Source organism: Bos indicus x Bos taurus, chromosome 7 (assembly GCF_003369695.1).
Source record: "Bos indicus x Bos taurus breed Angus x Brahman F1 hybrid chromosome 7, Bos_hybrid_MaternalHap_v2.0, whole genome shotgun sequence".
In the NCBI taxonomy this organism is placed as follows: domain Eukaryota; kingdom Metazoa; phylum Chordata; class Mammalia; order Artiodactyla; family Bovidae; genus Bos; species Bos indicus x Bos taurus.
The window spans coordinates 16,449,871-16,469,883 of record NC_040082.1 but is presented as its reverse complement, the minus strand read 5'-3'; the positions used below and the strand labels follow the sequence as shown (position 1 = coordinate 16,469,883).

Here is a 20,013-nt window from a genome sequence, read left to right as displayed (position 1 = left end):
TCACTGTCTAAAGTATGGTAATGACTGCATTTCTGTTGCAATGTACAATCTTTCAGAAGAGCTATTATTCTGAGTTTACAAAATTTTACTAAAATAAATTTCATAATTATTCATTTACACTTTCTCTTTTGCAGAACATTTGACAGAATATTATTTTGGAAAGGACTATGCCTTGCTATGTTGCTTAGAATGTGTGTCCCCAACAATTTAAATTGAAGCTGGAGGGTGGAAAATTTCTTCGGAGGACAAGAACATTGGTTTAGGAATCTGAGGAGAGACAATGAAACATCTCTGATTTCATTATTTTGTCATTTTTAATCCTTAGTAAACTTAATCATAAAATCTGGACCATGCGACACACTTTTTAAGGATCACATAAAGATTCTGAGGCTGCAACTACAAGATATGTAATGCAAGAAGGCTGCCTGAGGTGAAATCGGTCAGCAGCCCTATAGCCAGAGAGACCACAAACAGCCATTGGTGTCATCCCAACTTTCATTGCCCATATCACTACGATTCACGAGGAGGCTAATTCCTAGATTCAATATGGTGTTATTGTTACGCTGGTGATACTTGAGCTTTATGTTTGATTATAATACAGTGCAACTGCCCTGTACGTGAAAAAAAAGTGAAATAATTTCATTTTCTTCAAGTCACCCACAGAACGTCCCCAGATTATAGCATTTGACAACTTCCTGCTTTAGAGAACAAAGGAAGGAGGGTAGAAATGATAGAAGAAGTTAGCAATGTGTTTTAAGAATTAAATTCTTCTTGTAAATATAAAATAAAATCTAAGAGGAATTAGCTTTTTGGACAGCAGCAGATTCTACAGCTTATATGATAACCTACCTCCAAAGAGCAGGAGGCCCTTTTACTGACATCTATTAAAATAAACAAAAAAGGGGCACTCTCACAGAAGACCAGATTTTTGAAGTGAGTTGAAGTTTAGAACCGATCACAATTAGCTAAAATCAAATATTAATAGGACAAAGCATTTTAACTAGATTTCTCTAATCCTTGAGGATGCTGCTCTAGTTCACTTTGTAGGTCTATTTAAATGTATAATTCTTTTGTTTTATTTTTGTGGCTGTTACATATACCAATGTAGCACTTCCTCAAATCAGCACTTGCTGCTGCCAAGTCACTTCAGTCGTGTCCGACTCTGTGTGACCCCATAGACGGCAGACCACCAGGCATCCTCAAGGATCAGAGAAATCTAGTTAAAATGTTTTGTTCTATTAATATTTGATTTTAGCTAATTGTGATCAGTTCTAAAATTCAACTCACTTCAAAAATCTGGTCTTTGGTTGGGGGAGTTGTGAGAATTTATATGCAATGCTTTGTGAAAGGCATCACTTTAAAAAACCTATTTTTTTCATTGGCTAATGCTTAAATACAATTTCCTTCCATGGAATCTAGATAAATTTTGGAAAAATGTATACTTTGAACACCAACTTAAAGTGCCAGCATGTTCATATGAATTGGGCACGCAATCTACTTACTGAAAAGTGTAGTACTAGAATTTTCTAAGTGTCAATGGTCTCTGATGTTGTAATAGGAATTTTAGGCAACTTTGGAGGTATAGTCTTTGAAAGCAATGAAATTCTATATGCTTTCTCTTTCTCACACATTTATGAGGGAAGTGCTTAATGTGCCTTTAAAATTTGTATAAATTAAATCAGAATTATTGTTTATAAACTTGGTAAGTACTTACATCAGAGGAAAGCATACATAAAGAAGGGTTGGCAAAAGGTCTTGGAAGTTTAGATTTACATAATTCCAGGAAAATTCAAGAATATATGGATAGAACCATCAGTTACAGATCATTTTACTTTAGTACTTATTTCTATGGTTTTCAGGGGTCCTTCTGTTTTGCTGTTTTGGGGAGAAAACAAAAATTATGTCTGGAACATTTCCAGTTTTTCTGCTGGCACTAAAAAAAAAAAATAGTAGCAACAACAAAAGCGTCTATAAAAATCATTTGAAAATTGCTACAGACCTGAAGCATAATTTTGCTGGTGTGGTATTATTGATGCCTCTTAAATTATTTAAACTAGAAATTTCTGTTGAAATTCAAAGTTACCTCCCATATGGCCAGTACAATCCCTTTCTATTGCTCAGTGAAGGCTAAGACTTGAATCCGAACTACGGGAGATCTAGACATGTCTTTGTTTTCACATTAATATTTCTTCTTAAGTGATGCTCCCTTTTCAGTCCCTGAACATGAAGGCCACTTCAAATGTCCTTATTGTTTGTAATAACTTTTAGAAAAATCCATATGTTGTTTAATAGCAGCAGGCTTTCTACACAGGAAGTGCTCGATATGGTTTCCTGGGGAGCCTATTGTCTTTCAATCCTTGTACACCAGCCACATCGCCCCTGCAAGTTCAGTTCCTCCTTTGCTTGTGCTTCCTCCATTTTATTTTATTTTTTATCATTTGGCTACAGAGAGCTGCCTCATGTCATTCTTTGCATACATCATCTCTGGTTTTTCTCTTTCGCTGCATAATGGCCCCGCTTTGCTCAGAGTCGCTGTTGTCCCAAGTGTGATCCTTTACTAAAACAGGGATTGAATGAAGGTGGAGCTCAAATTATCTGGGAGCAAAGGAAAACCAGGCATTTGAAAAGGGCCCAGAAAGGAACGAGTAATGAACCAGAGTGGCCTCAATGAATTGCTCTAGAGGGAATTCTCAGCTTTGACACAAAAGGAATGCCTGGATACCAAGGAAAACCTAAGGGGGGAAAATCTCAGTAGGAAGCCTGCCTCTTAGGCTGGTCAGCCTGGAGGGGTAAAGCCAGTAGCTCTCCAGATAGGAAGAGAAACACATGTATTTTATGAGTAATGGTTAAGCATTCAAACATGCCGTTCTGGAACACAAGGTACTTTGAGGAGTTGACATCCCTTCATAATTCATGTTCATTGTCCCTCTAAGTAAAATATGTGTCTCCCTTTAGTTATTCTGTTAGGAATCGTGCTTTAAAGGCAGGAGGACATTTTTGATAATGCACATCTTAAACTTTTCATTAAACTACCAAATTTAAATTCTACCTTTTTGTGCACTCTGACATTTTTGTCTGGCATTTTCATTAATTTTGCGACATACATAAATGTAGCTGAAATGTTAACTGATCAATACTTTGTCTCTCTCATGTAGCACTAGCGCTCCGTTCCCTAAGGACCACACAGCAGAACAGAAATTAAATGTGTAAAATATCAAATGTTAATGTTAAACACAGCGGCACTTACTGTATAACGACAGAAAAGGCTAAAACAATTCCAAATGGACAGATGGTACCACAAATTATCTACAATCCCATTTAAAGATTAAAGTTTGTCCTGTAAAATAATTCTTTGACGCACACTGAAGTGTGTCCTTTTACTGATAGCTCAGTTGTCCAATTATTTTTGTGCTCATTACAGTGAGAAATGACAGTACTGAAAAAGAGAATGTGCACTTTTTTTTTTTCCCCCCATGTTGCACCCACTGACATCCACAAGAACACACATGTCTGGTCAAGAGCCGGATGAAAATTAAACGCAATTGATGAGACATTTACACGTCTACAATGGATGATTCCCAAAGACAAGCGTCCCTGACTCCCACACCACATACGTATGTGTTTGCTCTTAAGCATACAATATTCATAGTAAAATTTAAAAACCTAATTCATGGCACACAACAACAAGGACATTCCCAGGCACATGCTTGCTTATATTTCATCCATCACCTTCCAGGCTGATTTCTGTGTCTCCTAGAGTCTGCCAGCTTTGAACCTTCCACAGAACACACAGGTAGCACGAAAAGAGAGCAGGGCAGCTCTTCACCTGCATTTCTCATGCTCTCCACTCTAAGTGACATCAGGACAAAAATGACTGTTTTTCCATTTAAATTTCACTACTCTACATTTACTTTTGGATGCTAAATTAGAAAAGAAAAAGAAAACAGGATAGAAAAAAAGGCACTTAAACATTATAAAGTTTACTGATCTGGGCCTAAAACCAAGCAGCATAATGGTACAAACGCATGTGCTCCATGAGGCAGCTGCATTTATGAAAAAGTGGAACCAACATTATAATAATAGACCCGTGATCCATCAACAGGGAATGATGGGAACAATATGTTTGTATCAATGGGGTGCTGCTCATAGCCTCTCCTAATGGAAAGCAGTTCTTTTCAATAAACTGGCCTAAAAAGGCTCTGGTTATGCAATAAGATCTTTGAAACATTTCGTTTTTAAGTACATCATTTAATATGTAGAAGATGAATAAAAATCCTACCACGGCGTTTTCTTTTTTCTTGAATCGTTATGATGTTAAGATTACAAGGTACATATTTTAAAAGCTCTTTTGGAAAGGACATAATATCTGTGTGGCTTTGAGCAAGGTACTTAACTTTTTCGTGCCTCAGCTTCTTCCTCTGCAAACAGGAAAATAACAGTATCTACGTCAAATAAGGTTGCTGGGAATATTTAATTTACTAATGCACAAAAGACACTTTCATGCTGTAGTGCTTGGAAAAGTGTTTGGGCACATAAATTTGTGATAGATATTTGTTATCATTATATAAGGGTTTTTTATATTAGAATTTAATCTGAGGTTAAAAGAGATGATGGATGGAGGATTATGAAATAATTTAGAATTTCAATATAAGGTCTAGGAAAAATTACTAAAAGGTATTAAGCTAAGCCTATCATCATCTAATCACTAGCTTTATTAGAGCAAACTCTTATCTATATGGCATCACTGAACAAAGTTTCTCCACATAAGAAAAATATTTCAGACTGACTGGATCACTGGTTGGTCTACTGATTTAGACAGTTGTTTACAACGGGAGCCTACTAAGGGGCTAGATGCTCTGCAGGTGATGCTGGAGTCCCAGGAGAAAAAAGCAGGGCCCCCATTCTCCTGGGACTCCTAGTTCAGGTCCGGATAAATGAAGCTGGGGTTGTTATCTGCTGTTTTAATGACATTCAACGGACTGAAATTCAATGCTTCTTTTTTTCAATGAAACCATTAATAATATTGCTTCTTCTCAAAATCACTGTTAACATGTATTCACATTGTAGTTTTCGGCCTGTTTTTTCACCATGGGTGTCAGGAGTCCCTTTTCCTACCTTTATTATAGCCTCCCCTGCCCCTCCTTCCTGAAAGCGTCTTGCATTCAGCTTGTTTCACAGGGTCGAGTCTGTTAGAAACTGACCACCAGCTAAAAGAGAGATCACTACCTTTATTCCCCAGTGAATTTTGACTCCCGTACAGTGAAATTACTCAAGGACTGTGTAGCTAAGTTTCTCAGAATTTCACTGGCTGATATATATATTTTTTCAATCAGTAGGAAATTGTGAGGAAAGTCCACCATCTTGGACTCACTGTACAGGAGAGATCTCTAGAAGCCAGATGAAGTTTGTGGAGACTTACATACACACCGCAATGCTGAAGTATCCAAAATGAAGGTTCCTAAACAAGTGATATAATATACAGGTTTCTCTGTTTGCAAATGTCATAAATAGCTATGAAACAAAGAAGAGAAACAAAGATGGCAGCATGATGCTCTCGGCAGAATATTACTGTGTCTGCTATACGGCCCCCTAGAATCTGGGCGTCATGGCATAAAATATACACACAAACGCAACATCATTTTTTTTCTCCCGCATTAAGATTAAAGTGCCTCTATGATGCTGAAAAACAACCAAGTTTGCTTAACAGTACTCCAATGTATTTATCATGTGACAGAGCTAAATAAAAGAATATTGAGAGAGGCAGATTTTCTTTTCTAAAACTTAATGATGATGCCAGTCGCTTTCTTCAAGGAGACAAGAACATGTCTATGGGAAGCAGGCTGCCTTACTTTCTGGTAACTCACAACACAAAGGGACGTGCACACTCTTTGTTCCAAGTGCTCAGACATTAATGAAAGTCCCGCACAAGGCCCAAGAGGAGGACAGGGCTCAAAGTATTGAACTGATGTGCCTACACTCATTTGAATGGTAATTCTAAAATGTTGACTTGTTACTATAATTAAAGCTCTTCTTGTAAGCCCCCCAAGATAAAGTCATAGTCCGCGAAACCTGCAAATATAAGGACACATAAGGGTACTCATATTCTAACAAGTATGACAATAAAATGAAAGATTTCAAAAGAACGACTCCACTTAAACTTCAGACTGAAATCCTGAATACGCAAAAATAATGTGAGAGCAGAAAAATCTCAGCTGAAGCTCAGAGGAAAGAATTCTCTCTGAATTTCTAGCTTTGCAAGTTGGTCTCATCAGCAATTTTTAAATAACCAAAGTAAAAGACCACCAGATGAATGTTGTCAGAGGACTCTGGAACTATCAAATTTCTGACTTGTACCTTTTTAAAAACTGGAAATCTCAGAAATAATAAAGCCTTCATCCACTTCCAACCGTGATTCACATTTTAAAGTATTACAACTAGCATTCTACTGCCAAAGATTTTCATATTTATCCTATACAATTAAAATGAGGATGGTCAAGATTCTTAATTTTTTTTTTTTTTAACACTAAGGACTTTTCTTGGCCGGGCTATTGGGCTTTGGGATTATGCAACATGTAAAATTTTACTTTTTAACTGTCACAGAGAAAATTGCACATTGGCTGAGATGTCTTGTATTCCGGAAATCTGAGGCGGGGAGTGGGGATGTATTCTTGGACTCAGACCTTGAACATCCATCAGGTTCCTGCCCACGGCAAATCTGCCCAGTCAAATCTCAAAATAGAAGTTAAAAATGGCCACATCGACATAACTGTAACTAGAGCCACAGAAACATGCAGCTATGATTACCGAATTTAATGAATAACAATGTAAGGAATACAGTATGATCATACCACAAAAGCAGCGAGGCTCCTTGGGGGTGAATCCCAGTCAAAGCAACTATTAACATAGTATGCAGCATTTACGAGCACCATAACACAACGTTTCGTTCTGATAAAGTTCCTTAGCAGCAGCTGTAAAGGAAGATGAAAGCCATTATTAGAATTTGCAAGACTAAAACCCATCAGATATGCTACAAAATTCTTCAAGTTTAGTGTGACTTAATATGAATTCAGAAAGTTAATAAAGTTGTAAGAATATACCAAGCAATTTGGCTCACAACTTAGAGGGAGAGAGGTATGTCTGGAGAAGGTGGAAAGAACTAAATTACAAGAGCAATTTCTAAGTTAAATATATTTGCATAAAGAGTACTATCATGCAAGCTGAGTTACCTCTGTTCAAAAGAAAAAAAAAATTCCAACGGATCAAAAACATTTTTTTTTTGACACTTAAAATGCTGAGAACTTTAAATATATTTAAAAATTCTGAAATCCTGTGCTTTTAAAATTCTTTAAATGCTTTCATTTCAAGATGTTTCAAAGTGAAATTGCTAACTTGGGATGTTTTTATTGAGGAGCTTAGAAAAAAACCTGTCAAGTATTGCTTTATTATAGAAAAAAGAATATTTTATCACCATTTCAGTAGGATCTCCCTTTCTTCCTATCATAGTCTCATTCCCCTTCTCTCTTTTCCCTCTTCCTCTCTCTTCCTCCCACAATAAATTTTACCCACATTTCTCATTACTTTTTCCTAATTTTGGATTTAGGGAAAAATGTATGGTAACCAAGTACTTTACAAAATATTTTCTTAGAAAAGGTATATGACAAGCTATTACATATAAAATATGCTACAAGAATATATTGTACAACACAAGAAATATAGCCCATATTTTATAGCAATGACAAATGGAACAAATCTTTAAAAATTGTGAATCACTATACTATACACCTGTAACATAGAATATTGTGCATCAATTACACCACAATAAAAAAAAGAGACAAAAAATAAATGGTAGATATGGAACAAGATTAAGAGGTATATGGGAATTTATATAATTAAAAAATTTAAAACTAAGGTATGGCTAGAGCTGTAAGGCAAGCAGCCCATATACGAGATACAGATTCAAAAAATTACATACAGTTATGTTAATAATTAGAGTAATTATGTCTGCAGGTTAATATTTTGCTACTTACAAGTATATTTCAAGGCTAATCTGGTATTTTAAAGAAGTAGCTATGCAAAGTTAACTGGGCTCATATGGAAAACATCTGCATTTGTATGTACATATAGAAGCGTGTACATGCACAGCAGTTTAAACAAGTTAAAATTTCTTTCTGGCAAAGGAAAAAGTGTCTCTCTTTGTTTCCTTCTTGGCCCCTACTCACCTTTAAGAGTTTTACTATTTTTAAATATAACTGTGGAAAAATGTAATCTGTGTTTCCATTCAGATAGATATTACATTTGTACCTCCTGCACCGTCTTTAAACAACTAAAGTTTCCACTGTTTTGGGTGAAGTGATTGGAATGAAAACAAAGCAGTTTTGGTCTTCTAATAGCACAGAAAGTTATTAAAGATTCTAACACACAGATGGGTTCTGTAAACTGTAGAGTCTCAAATACATTTTATTTTAGCTGTGTTAATTGGAAGTAAACAACTTTTAAAAGGGGAAACCTAGTGTTCTTTTCTTAACTTGATATCAAATCAACTTTAAAGCTACAAGTCTAATTACAAGATATCAAGTCTAAAATTCCTTTCTGATAGGAAAATCAGGGTTCCTGATTTTCTACGTCCTGAGCTAAAAATGCCAATAAAAGTTCACTTCTAAAAGATCACAGTCAAAATCTAATTAACAGAAAGGTCTCCCTTAAAAGATAGAGCCCCCTCTCTCGTGGATTAGAGGGAAAAGCTAAATGCTGGGCTTGCTTTACACACACCTGCATCATACCTGTGGGTGGTCTGGATGTATATTTGAACCTCAGCTTTTGGTGTTCTCATTTACACACTCCATGGCAATCAAATTGTATTTTATGTTCAAAATGATCATTCTTTTGCTAACGCATGAATACATATCCATTCTATGCAGAGCCTACAGTATCCCCTTTCCTTTCTGACCACCCCCATCCAACTTATTAGTTTGGTATTGTCCTTGTTTGATCTTTCAAGGAAAAGAAGGGAAGAGAGAAAAAGAAAGAAGAAAAGAAAGAGCCATTTCACATCAGTAGATGATCAAACATTCCATAGTCTTTCCCCACCCGCCCCACACCTCCAAAGTTTATTTGAATTTCCATAGATGTTTTACAGATAAAATCAGGTCTTCCCAGAGGGATTCATCTTTCCTCGCTGTTTACCTGTTTAGAGAGTCTGTTTTCCTCTTCAATGTACTTCTGTTCTTTGGGTATTAATGTTCGTAAGCTGGCTTTCACCTATACATCAACATATGTGTCTGTTATGGATGAATATATTACAAATGTTTACAAGTTTTTCACGCAGTTCAATTTGCAATCATTGCTAAAGTTTCAAAGTCCTGGCTGCGGTTCCCAGAAAATATAAATGTATACAGTGGCACATGCATGCGCTTCCACTTCTGATGCCGGCAGGCAGTGGCCACAGCACAGCCGCAGCGGCAGCCGCCAACGATAACAGAAAGTGTGGGTGTGCCAGGCAGTGGCAGAAGCGTATTCTCCAGGATACATCAAGGTTTAGAGAAAATGAGGGATGACAGAAATTCTCTACAAATCAGGAACAAAAGCTTTCATGAAACTGAACTCTTTAGCAGTACAAAAAAGCCAAAGTTAAGACTTACAGCATTAAAAATCACATCTATTTCAAGATAGATGACCCCCTTTGTTGGCCCTGTCAGCTGCTTGTTTTTCAAGACGTAGGCTTTCTGTTCACCATTTTGAATCTGCGGGAAAAGGACATGACAGCCGTCTGTCTCGCGGTCTCCACTGAATACACTCCCTCAGTGACCTTTGACCCCCAGCTGCTGAAACTGACAGAGAACCCAAAACAACTGTGGCAATTCTGACAAGTACCTGTTCATTACCAGGATCAAGTCTGTCAGGAAAAATTAACTATCATGGGATTCAACATGGCCGTGAATTGAGTATGTTAAAATTTTTAGTGTTCTTATTACAGACCTTGGTTGAGAAATGACAGATATAGAGCTGAGGGTTTTTTTTTTTTTTTTCCTTGAGCAAAAGCAACACAGAGCTGTGTGTCAGGTGAATAAAACTTACGGACAGCAAGGGTATAGCAACTTTGCCCAGAAAGTCAGCACTTCGATCCCGATCTTCATCATAAACTGTCACTTCCAAAACTGAATGGATATCTTTAATGTTGCTGCAAAATAAATATATGTAAGGGGTGGGGAAGACTTCATCAGTGGGGAACAAGAACACAAATGCTTTTGAAAATTTAGATAGCTCCAGCTGATTTGGTGTATATGTGTTTTATGTATGCTATTTGCATAGACATGTACGTAGGGTAGCTTGGTATCTGACAGAATTTCCCACAATGCATCTTAGTAGACAGCAGTGATGGTTCTATTATCTGGAACTTTGAATACAATTTTAAGTTATAATTTTTCAATAAAATATAACTTCCATCTGGATGGCCACAGAATAAATCACTGTTTAAAAAAAAAAAACCCATCAATAAGCGGCACTGATTTTTTTAGGCTTTTCCTTCTTCTCATTATTACAATAATTCCTATCTTCTTATAACTCCCACATAAAACATCACCAGGTTTGATTTCAGCAAGAGTCACAGTATATTTTGTATCATTTGTCTTTTTTTTAAATAATTTTTATCCACAGCTCTCATCAAAATGCTAACTTATTTCTGTTAAGTTTATAGTAAAAATTAACTACACAGAATACAGAATGGAGAAAATGTAACATTGATAGCTATTGTACCACCCTAGGATTTAGAAATTAAGTAGTGCTCCATTATGTTCCAAAGACAACACATGCTAATAAACAACTGTGCAAGCTCTTCATATTTTTGTTTCTAGAAAAATAAGCCCCAATTGTTGACAGCATTTATTCTTTGATCAAACTGTTTACCAAGAAAACATGAATTAAGAGAAAACAAAAAATGAATATATTCATTACTGAAAGACTGCAGCCACATGTGAGAAGAGGCTTTATCAGAACACAATCAATTAATGGCTTTGATAATAATCAAACCTATTCATTCAATTATGCATTCCAGAGAAAAACACTCTCCACAACCTTCTTAGGAGTGCAAGTCTCCTGACCAGGCTTTCATGTCTTATAAAAATGTGAAATTCTTTAAAGATAAATTGGTCAGATAATTAAATCTGATTAGTTACTGGATCTTAAGCAAGGACATTATAAGAAATTAATGAGGAATTTAGCAGTTTCTCATATACAAAAAAAAAAAAACTATGTTAGAAAACTTTTAAGAAGTACTTCTATTTGGAGAGTTTTCCTTTGTTCAGAGTTCATTTCTAAAGCCCAGCTTAAAAAAAAACCCCACAAATTTAGGAGATACTACAGAGTAGCATTGGCAGCTTTTACAGTGAATGACTGGAAAGATTTACAAACTTTTTAAAACAAAAAGAAAATTAACTCAAAGGGTTTTTTTTGGGGGGAGGGGTAAGTAGGACAGTACTTAATATTCTTATTGTGGCTAAAATGCAACAAACCAAAACTAAAACATCTGCTGAATCTGAGACTGGATTGTTTGCTGATTTGAGCAACGGAACAAATAGAGCTTTGTCCTCCTTGGTGTCAATGCAATTGGGGAGAATTTCAATAGAAAGTATAAAAGGAAGAAGCAGTATGGCAATTCAGTTAATGGGAGCAAAATCCTTAGTCAAAAAAATGCACAGCTTAAAAAAATATCTGTATAAACACACACAAAAATGGTATACCCTTTCCCCAGTTTTACTCTCAGGAAGGCAATGCAATTATGCAATTCACTGTTGCTGGCAAAGGCAGGCCAGACGCACCGAGCTGTTAATCAGTTAAGAAAAAACACACAAAAATCTCGAAAATAAATATCGTTTAGCATCATTCTTGAAGCAAGCTCAAGGTAACAGCTACTTACAATGTGAAGACTTTGTTCCACTCAGGGTTCAGATTTTTGTAGACAGTATGTGTTAGCAGCCTATCGTTGTTCAGCTCAACCACACAAAATGGGTCACTTTTACCTACAAGAAATATGGGGGGGAACAGTTTTAGTGTAAATAGCACCCATAGCTATCAGTATCATGACCACGACCACATCTCTTTTCTAAAAAGTTTTACAGAAAACAGAAAGTAAAGTACAATTTTAAAAATTGAAAAAACGAACAAACATTAATATAGAGTTAGATGTAACAGGGTGAGGTTAACAGTTGTGATTCAGAGCAATTTAGAACTTGAAAAAAGTTTTAAAGCGCTAATTTATATGGCTATTTTAATTTGCATATTTTGTTTTTACAAAAATAATACTGTAACTGCCAATTATGAGGGCAAATGTGATATGTGCCCATCCCTAAATCAGCTTTTATTTAATTTAATGATCATTTGAAAGGTTCAGCCCCTTCACGTTACATGCATAAAGTTGCATGTATTTTCCAACTCATCTGAGTCACTAGGAACTTGTAATAGAAATTCCTAAACAAGTTTATTTTGGGAAAACTGCTATATTGCAGAACTACAATATTTTAATCAGACTTTAGATTCTCTTTTGAAATATCTATGGCATCACAAAAAGGTAAATTAGACCCTCTGAGGCAGAAAAAAATTCTGCCATTTGAAACTTAACCTCAACAAACCAATCTGCATGCTAAAGAGATGTATTTTCCTGTCCACGGAGAGTAAAGGATTTGGAAGTTATCACATGTTTACAGCCACTCTGCGCAACCATAGTCAAACCTCATCTATTCAGTAATTATACCTTGTGATGTCCTCAATATTTTTGTAATGTCATGTCCTATATTATAAGAACCTGTAAAGTCAGAGGCTCTGTGGGGGCAGTATTAATGATATTAGTGCAGCATGTAATTTGTTTGATACCTTATACAAATGACAATGAAATCAATATTTAGACAAAGCTGTCCAGAGGTCATCTCTTTTAAACGACAATATTGATTTAGACTACATAAGAGGTTAATGTGCATATTATTAACTTTAATGATAAAGAATAATTGTTTTAAATGCATTGTGAATTGTAGTCACAGTAGTTTACACTTCTGTGAAAGCTTAAATATCATTGAAGATTTTCCTATTAAAATTTAATAGGAAAGAATTCATTAGCTAGCAAGGACAGATAAGCTATGTATTCCCACACAGCAGTGTATTTACTATCCATATTGTAATATTTAAAATGAGCTGTACAAACTTTGACTTACCTTTAATTTAACTTTGACTTACCTTTTAATCTACCTCTTTATTAATTTTACATTATAAAAGAGATTTAATATGTGTGTGTTAGTTTGGTGGCCTCATCCAGCCCAGGATAACTGTATAATTTAACATTATGGTAGTCTTTTCAATTTTGGGCCTTGGGATTAATTTTCAATAAAGAATAAAGAACTGAAAGTCTTTCAGGTCTGGTGAAAATTTCACCCTTGACTTAGGATCTGTGTTTTTTTCCCCCACATTCTTCACTCCTCTTCCCCTACCTGCTACCAACCTCATTTGTAACTCATACGTGCCATGAAAGATAGTATTCAAAAATATTTTGTTCATTAATTTATCTTATAGTAGGTTTTATTTGCCACATCAGCTTTATTTTGTCCCAGAGAATTTAGATAAAAGCATGAAAAGTAGATTAGTTTTCAAAATCTTAGTTGCTCTTAAGACTCATATTAAACATTGTCTTTCCACCTAGCTGAGCTGGAGCAAAAGAACACAGCACATAAGCTACAACCTCATCTAGTTTATAAAAGGTTTGGAGAGATAAAATATATCTATATATAACAAGCAGAGAGAATATTAAAGCCATATTTATGACAGAATCTATGACAAAACAAGAACTACTTCACTTTCACTTTAGATGAAATGATAAACTTCAAAAACACTTAAAAGACAAGTATAAGTCTCACATTTCCTTGGACTTCCTTGTAATTTTTCTTATGCACATGTACATCCATATTAATCTTAACCAGTAAAAATAAGTACAAAAAAATAGCACTTCTTGGTATTTTTGTTCCCTTATTTTCACTTGCTATACTCCAATTGTTAATACTATTCTATTTCAATTAACTTGGTTTTACTTGCCCTCAAATGATCAACAATGTGTGATAGATTCAGTCAAAACTGAACAACTTCTCCAACAACAAGACACAAGAACAAACTCTAGAGACTGAAATCTATGCTGGAAAACTTCTACGAACAGAGGATGAAAATGTTGACTTTTTTCCCACAGGAAATTATATTCAGTTGTTTAAGCAAAGAGCTGGACTCTACTGGGCAACTGAGCAACAACAAGACTGAATATAATACTTTCAACCAACCCCATGGAAAGTCTCCCAAATCATCACCTTCTTTGTTACTATATCCTTATTTGCTGACAATAGAAGACCTAGGTCAGTGGTTGGCCAAAGGATTAGAAAGAAACAAAATCTGTGCTTAATGTTTAATATTATTCATATTCTGCTAAGAAACTAATGTATTTATCAAACCCTATGTCTATGAGGTAGTTGCAATCCATATTTTGTTGCTATTTAGTTGATTATTTCTCCAAACCATTTTAGGGAAAACCAGTAATAGCCATCTATCACCACATTACTTAACCCTTCAGTTACTCTTTCCTATTAGAATAAAGTTGTTAAAGAACTAGAGACAACACCAAAAACACTGCAAGAGGCTTCTAAAGCCACTTCTCAGTCATTTTGCTATTCAAACTTCCAGTGGCATACCATCAATGGCAAAGACATTCTCCTATCAGCACCTATCTTATAACTTGAAATGGGCAAGCAATGTAATTTTTAAGAGATCACGTTAGACAATATGCAGAATAGAATGGTGATTACATTAAAAAAGAAAGCCTTTTGCCTAAGAAAGACCAAACATGTTTTGATTTATACTGATTTTTCCCAATCTGAAATCTATTATTCTTACACTTACGGTCATATTAAAGACTGTGATCAGTGACAGGAACTGATCCATGTAAAGGCTATTTTCATTTTTCCAAAAACTTCTTCCCAAATTTAACCCACTTTTGATGCCTTTTCAGTATCTATTAAAATCCACGTTATATGGTATGTACGTGTGTGCTCAGTTGCGTCAGTCGTGTCCAGCTCTTTGCAGCTCTATGGACTGTAGCCCACCAGGCTCCTCCGTCCATGAGATTCTCCAGGCAAGAATATTGGAGTGGGTTACCATGCCTTCCTCCAGGGAATCTTCCCAACCCAGGGATCAAACCTGTGACTCTTACCTCTAACCTGCATTGCAGGCGGGTTCTTTACCACTGTGCCACCTGGGAAGCCCATCATATGGTAGGCCATATAGTTTTTCATCTCCAATCTCAAGGTCCTTAAAGTTCTTTACTTGAGCTATATCACACCTTTTGTGTCCTCAAATATTATAAGTACTTCCAGAGCTTGGGGCATGGCATTAAAGTCCACTGTGAAAGGCCAGTGGTCTGGGAGGAAGAGCCTAAACTTTGGAGGCAGAGCAAGCTGGGACTGAATACTCACTCTGGGACTCTGGGCAAGTTCCCATACCCCTTCAACAGTGACAGTAATGGTCCCTTGCAGATAATAGCTAGAATATAAGTAGTAAAATGTCTGGTATACTAGCAAGGGCCTCAATAAAATATAGCAATAATAAGGGCAATAATAATACCAATAAGGGGAATTACAATACTTACTGCAATCATTGCAGACATTTTCTGAGTTATTATATAAGCCCAACATAATGTTTTCATTCATTTGCTCAAAAAATTTTATGATTCCTCTATGAGAAAGATGATTTTACTCTTTCTATTTTACAGAGAGAAAGCTGAGGCTGGGTGATTATATAACTCACCAGGTCACACAGGTTGTAGTAAAACCATCATTCAAACTCAAGTCCATCTGACATTTAGAGCCCTTGATCTATCCCCTTAGTTGCTCAGTCATATCTGACTCTTTGTGACTCCATGGACTGTAGCCTGCCAGGCTCTTCTGTGTATGGGATTCTCCAGGCAAGAATACTGGAGTGGGTTGCCATTTCCTTCTCCAGGGGAGCTTCCTGACATAGGGATCGAATCTAGGTCTCGTGAATTACAGGCAGATTCTTTACCATCTGAGCCACCAGGGAAGCCTCAACTGTGCCATGCCATATCTCAGTATTTAGTGAGTCACACCCATGGAAAGGCTGGGTGATGTCTTATCTGCAGATTCATTTATTCAACAAATGCTTATCGCTTACCATATACCAGGCATCTTCTATGTGCTGAGGACACAGACATGCATAAAACAACTTTAAAAACCGCTGAACTTGCAGAGTTTGCATTGAAGAAGAAAGACAATGGATAAGAACATGTTAGAGTATTTTAAGAAAGTGAGAGTATTTTGGAAAGGGCTAAGTACTATAGAGAAAAATTAATTTGAGAAGATCAATGAGGAGGTAAGGAGTGCTGCTATATATGCAGTTTTAAAAAGGACAGCCAGAGGGGGTCTCAGTGAGAAAACAACAAGTGGGCAAAGAAATGAGAGGCAAGAGAGTGACCCTTGGCCAGAGAAAATGACTGTGCCTGGTGTTTCCAGGAATCTCCAGAAAGCTAGTGTGACTGGAGGAATGGATGGGGAGTAGGAAGGAGTAGTAGATGACATAGTCAGAGAGGTACGGGGAGGGTGGCCAGTCTCTGGAGGAGTTTGCTGGAGGAGTTTGCTTTCATTCTAAGTGCTAGGGAAAGGTTTTTGAGGGATCTGGGTTGAGACGCAACAGCATCTGATGGCTGCCATTTGTAAAATAAGGTAGAGGGAGGGCAATGAAGGAGATAGGGAGAAGAGTTAGTTAGGAGGATATTACAATAAACTAGGTGGTATAAAGCGATCAGATTCTGGATATATGTTGATGGTAGAACCAACAGAATTTGCAGATATCAATACTGAACAATCTATTATGCCTGATATTATTATTTGGAAACAGAAAACAATCCATTGAGCTTAGCCAAGTCAGTCTCTTTTGACAAGGACAAGAAGTATTCAACAAAGTGCTCTGACTAGCTATTTCCAGACTTCAGAAGAGGAACATTTAGGCCAGGCCATTTTATCTTTAGCTTCCATTCATCTTGTCTTTCTAAAAAGTTATGTTTTTACAGTTATCAGTGTGGATGCCAACATTAGGTCTTTACACACTATGCTATTTTTGACTAATTTAGAAAGTATCCTTCTGCCATTGCATGATTCAAGGGCAATTAAAAATTAACAGCAATTGCAACCAAAATAAGAGTAAACATACGATATTAAATACCATGAGCTTACTACTAGAAAGCCCGCACGACAGTTTTGTTTTAAAGAAGCGGCTACACATAGTTGATGTGCTTATCTGGTTTGCTAAATGATGCTTTAAATGACTGGCTTTTCAGTTCCTAAATTTTGCCGTCTTGATTAGACGCCACTTAAACAAACAAAAACAATCACAGAAATACCAGTGATGGGCCTAACCATTCATTATCTGCTTAATTATTCCTTCTTTTCATGCTTTTATCATTCTGGTTAGGCCCTGTGGCCTGCTGCTTTGCTTGCTGAGGGTACTGGAGGACAGGCACTGACTACAGGAGGCAGCGTTGACGTCTGCAGAGTGTGCTGCACTTTGCAAAGCTCTAGAGAGTGAGACACCCACTCCAGTGTCCTTGCCTGGAGAATCCCAGGGACAGGGAAGCCTGGTGGGCTGCCGTCTCTGGGGTGGCACAGAGTCGGACACGACTGAAGCAACTTAGCAGCAGCAGCAGAGAGCGAGGCAGAACTGGCTCCTGTTATCGTTCTATTCGATACCGTCAGGCTAGGAGAGCAAGGAATGAAGGCAGCATCCAAGGTTGCAGTGTACTTTGTTTCCAGCCGTTTGGGGCTATTTGAAGAGCATGCGTGTCTGGGAACAAAGATTATATAATCTCTTGTTCCCCTCTTACTCATTCTTGTCGGAAGACTAAAGCAGACCTGTGGGTACCAACCGGCTCTCCCTTAACTTTCACTGTTTTAGATAAAAAGTGCCCATCCCTCTCCTTTCCAGTGCAGGAAACTGGAGATTTGGGGTTGGATGCAAGACAGAAATCGCAGCAGTGCTGGATGAGAATGGGGCAGCGGGGTTGACTGTGTTACCCACCAGGACAGCTACAAGAGAATCTTCACCTTCTTTGACAGCATGGCCATTTCCCATGTCGACGATTCCTAGAGAGTTTCAGGAATATATTTTGAAGCTATTCATTACTTATTGAGTGTCTGCTTGTCTTTCCCCAGAATTCTAAGTATGATTAAGGTATAGTCCAAAAACCTAAGAGAGCTCTATATTTGGCAAAACTAATACAATTTTGTAAAGTTTAAAAATAAAATAAAATTGTAGTTGGAAAAAAATAAAATAAAATAAAACAAATGAGATAAAGTACCCCTTAGCCCATTTTTTTTAAAAGACACAGTCCAGCTCTCAAAACACACACAATTTAGTAGGCACAACAGACACATAAATACACGATAATAATGCAGGGTTGTGAGTGCTGTAATAAAAGTGAGTAAAGAGTGCAAAGAAGTGTATCATTCTCTAAGTTTAGAACAGGAAGGGGAAAAGAAAATGAAGACTTTTTCCCAATGGAGATGACTCTGGTGATCTATGGTAATTACACCTCTGTCACCAGCAATTTTAGAAGTGAAGGACTTTCAGATTTGTGCTAAGGAATATTTAGTTTAAATCTATTTGTATATCCCTTTAATAGGGTCTCTGTAACACAAAACCTAGATCTATATTATATAACAATTATAATATGGGAGTGGGTTGCCATTTCCTACTTCAGGGGTTCTTCCCCACTCAGGGATCAAACCCATATCTCTTGGGTCTCCTGCATTGGCAGGTGGCTTCTTTACCACTGGGCCACCTGGGAAGCCCATGAGATAGATACCTACAAATATTATGTTAGGACTGATGCATTTCTCCATAATCTGGTTTAATACTAAGGGCTATCTTTTTTTTTTTCTATGAAATTTTATAGGAAGAAAATCTCCCAAGAGAATTAAAATTAGGAGACTACTTCACCTTGACGTATAAAAATAAACCTGTAACAGATTTTGAAGCATCTACTGTATTACTTCAGCTCTTCTTATGGTGGAAAGACATTCCTATAACCATAAATATAAACGTCAGAAAAGTCTCCAGTGGGCATCTCTTCTGGCAATCTTCAAACTGGCAGTCAGGATTAAACAGGATGCACTGACTGGCTGCTGCTGCTGCTGCTAAGTCACTTCAGTCGTGTCCGACTCTATGCGACCCCATAGACAGCAGCCCACCAGGCTCCCCCGTCCCTGGGATTCTCCAGGCAAGAACACTGGAGTGGGTTGCCATTTCCTTCTCCAATGCATGAAAGTGAAAAGTGAAAGTGAAGTCGCTTAGTCGTGTCCGACTCCTAGCGACCCCATGGACTGCACCCTACCAGGCTCCTCTGTCCATGGGATTTTCCAGGCAAGAGTACTGGAGTGGGTTGCCATTGCTAATTCTCTCTTACTCCTAGCCCTGGCTCTCTGAGGTCACCATACTGACATATTTACAAAGAACTGTGGGAAAGTCAGCACTACCCTTGTTTTGTGGGCAAGCAGATGATTCCAGCTCATGCAGACAACTGGTTTGAGCATTGAAGCCACTCAAGAGATACTGAATGATATTCCTGCTCCCAGAATAGAAAGTCAGTCCCAATCCATCAGTGGTGGGCTTTGTCCAAGGTCCTTTGGCTGCTGACAAGGAGCACCGTTTGCTGGGTGTGATGTGTTATAAAAACGTGTGTGTGTGGAGGCCCTGTGACCCCCTCTTTGTTGGCATGTCTCTGAAAACACAGAGGCTTTCAGTAGCACTGAAAGCAATTCATACCCACAAGGGCCTTTTATTTGGGGCTACTTGGCCCAAATCAAGCTCATTGGTTTAACTTCCTCAGTTGCCACAACTCGAAATGGTTATAATTAATCTTAAAAAATCACAATCAAGGTTGCCATCTTTCTATAAACTGGAATTAAATCCTAGCATATAACAAGG

General features: G+C 37.2%; 1 protein-coding gene across 10 annotated transcripts in view; it reads right to left on the bottom strand.

The window, feature by feature from the left end:
- Positions 1-20,013, bottom strand: part of MCTP1 (multiple C2 and transmembrane domain containing 1) — a 564,668-nt gene that overhangs the window by 155,832 nt on the left and 388,823 nt on the right. For 9 of the 10 annotated variants that reach the window (XM_027545588.1, XM_027545590.1, XM_027545592.1 and 6 more), the window contains 5 exons: positions 11,912-12,014; positions 10,075-10,177; positions 9,639-9,740; positions 9,184-9,258; positions 6,849-6,968 (listed from right to left, as the gene is read on the bottom strand). In XM_027545588.1, the coding sequence (XP_027401389.1) occupies positions 6,849-6,968; positions 9,184-9,258; positions 9,639-9,740; positions 10,075-10,177; positions 11,912-12,014 (503 nt within the window). The remainder of the gene's footprint in view (positions 1-6,848; positions 6,969-9,183; positions 9,259-9,638; positions 9,741-10,074; positions 10,178-11,911; positions 12,015-20,013) is intronic. The other variant, XM_027545593.1, reaches the window with a different exon arrangement.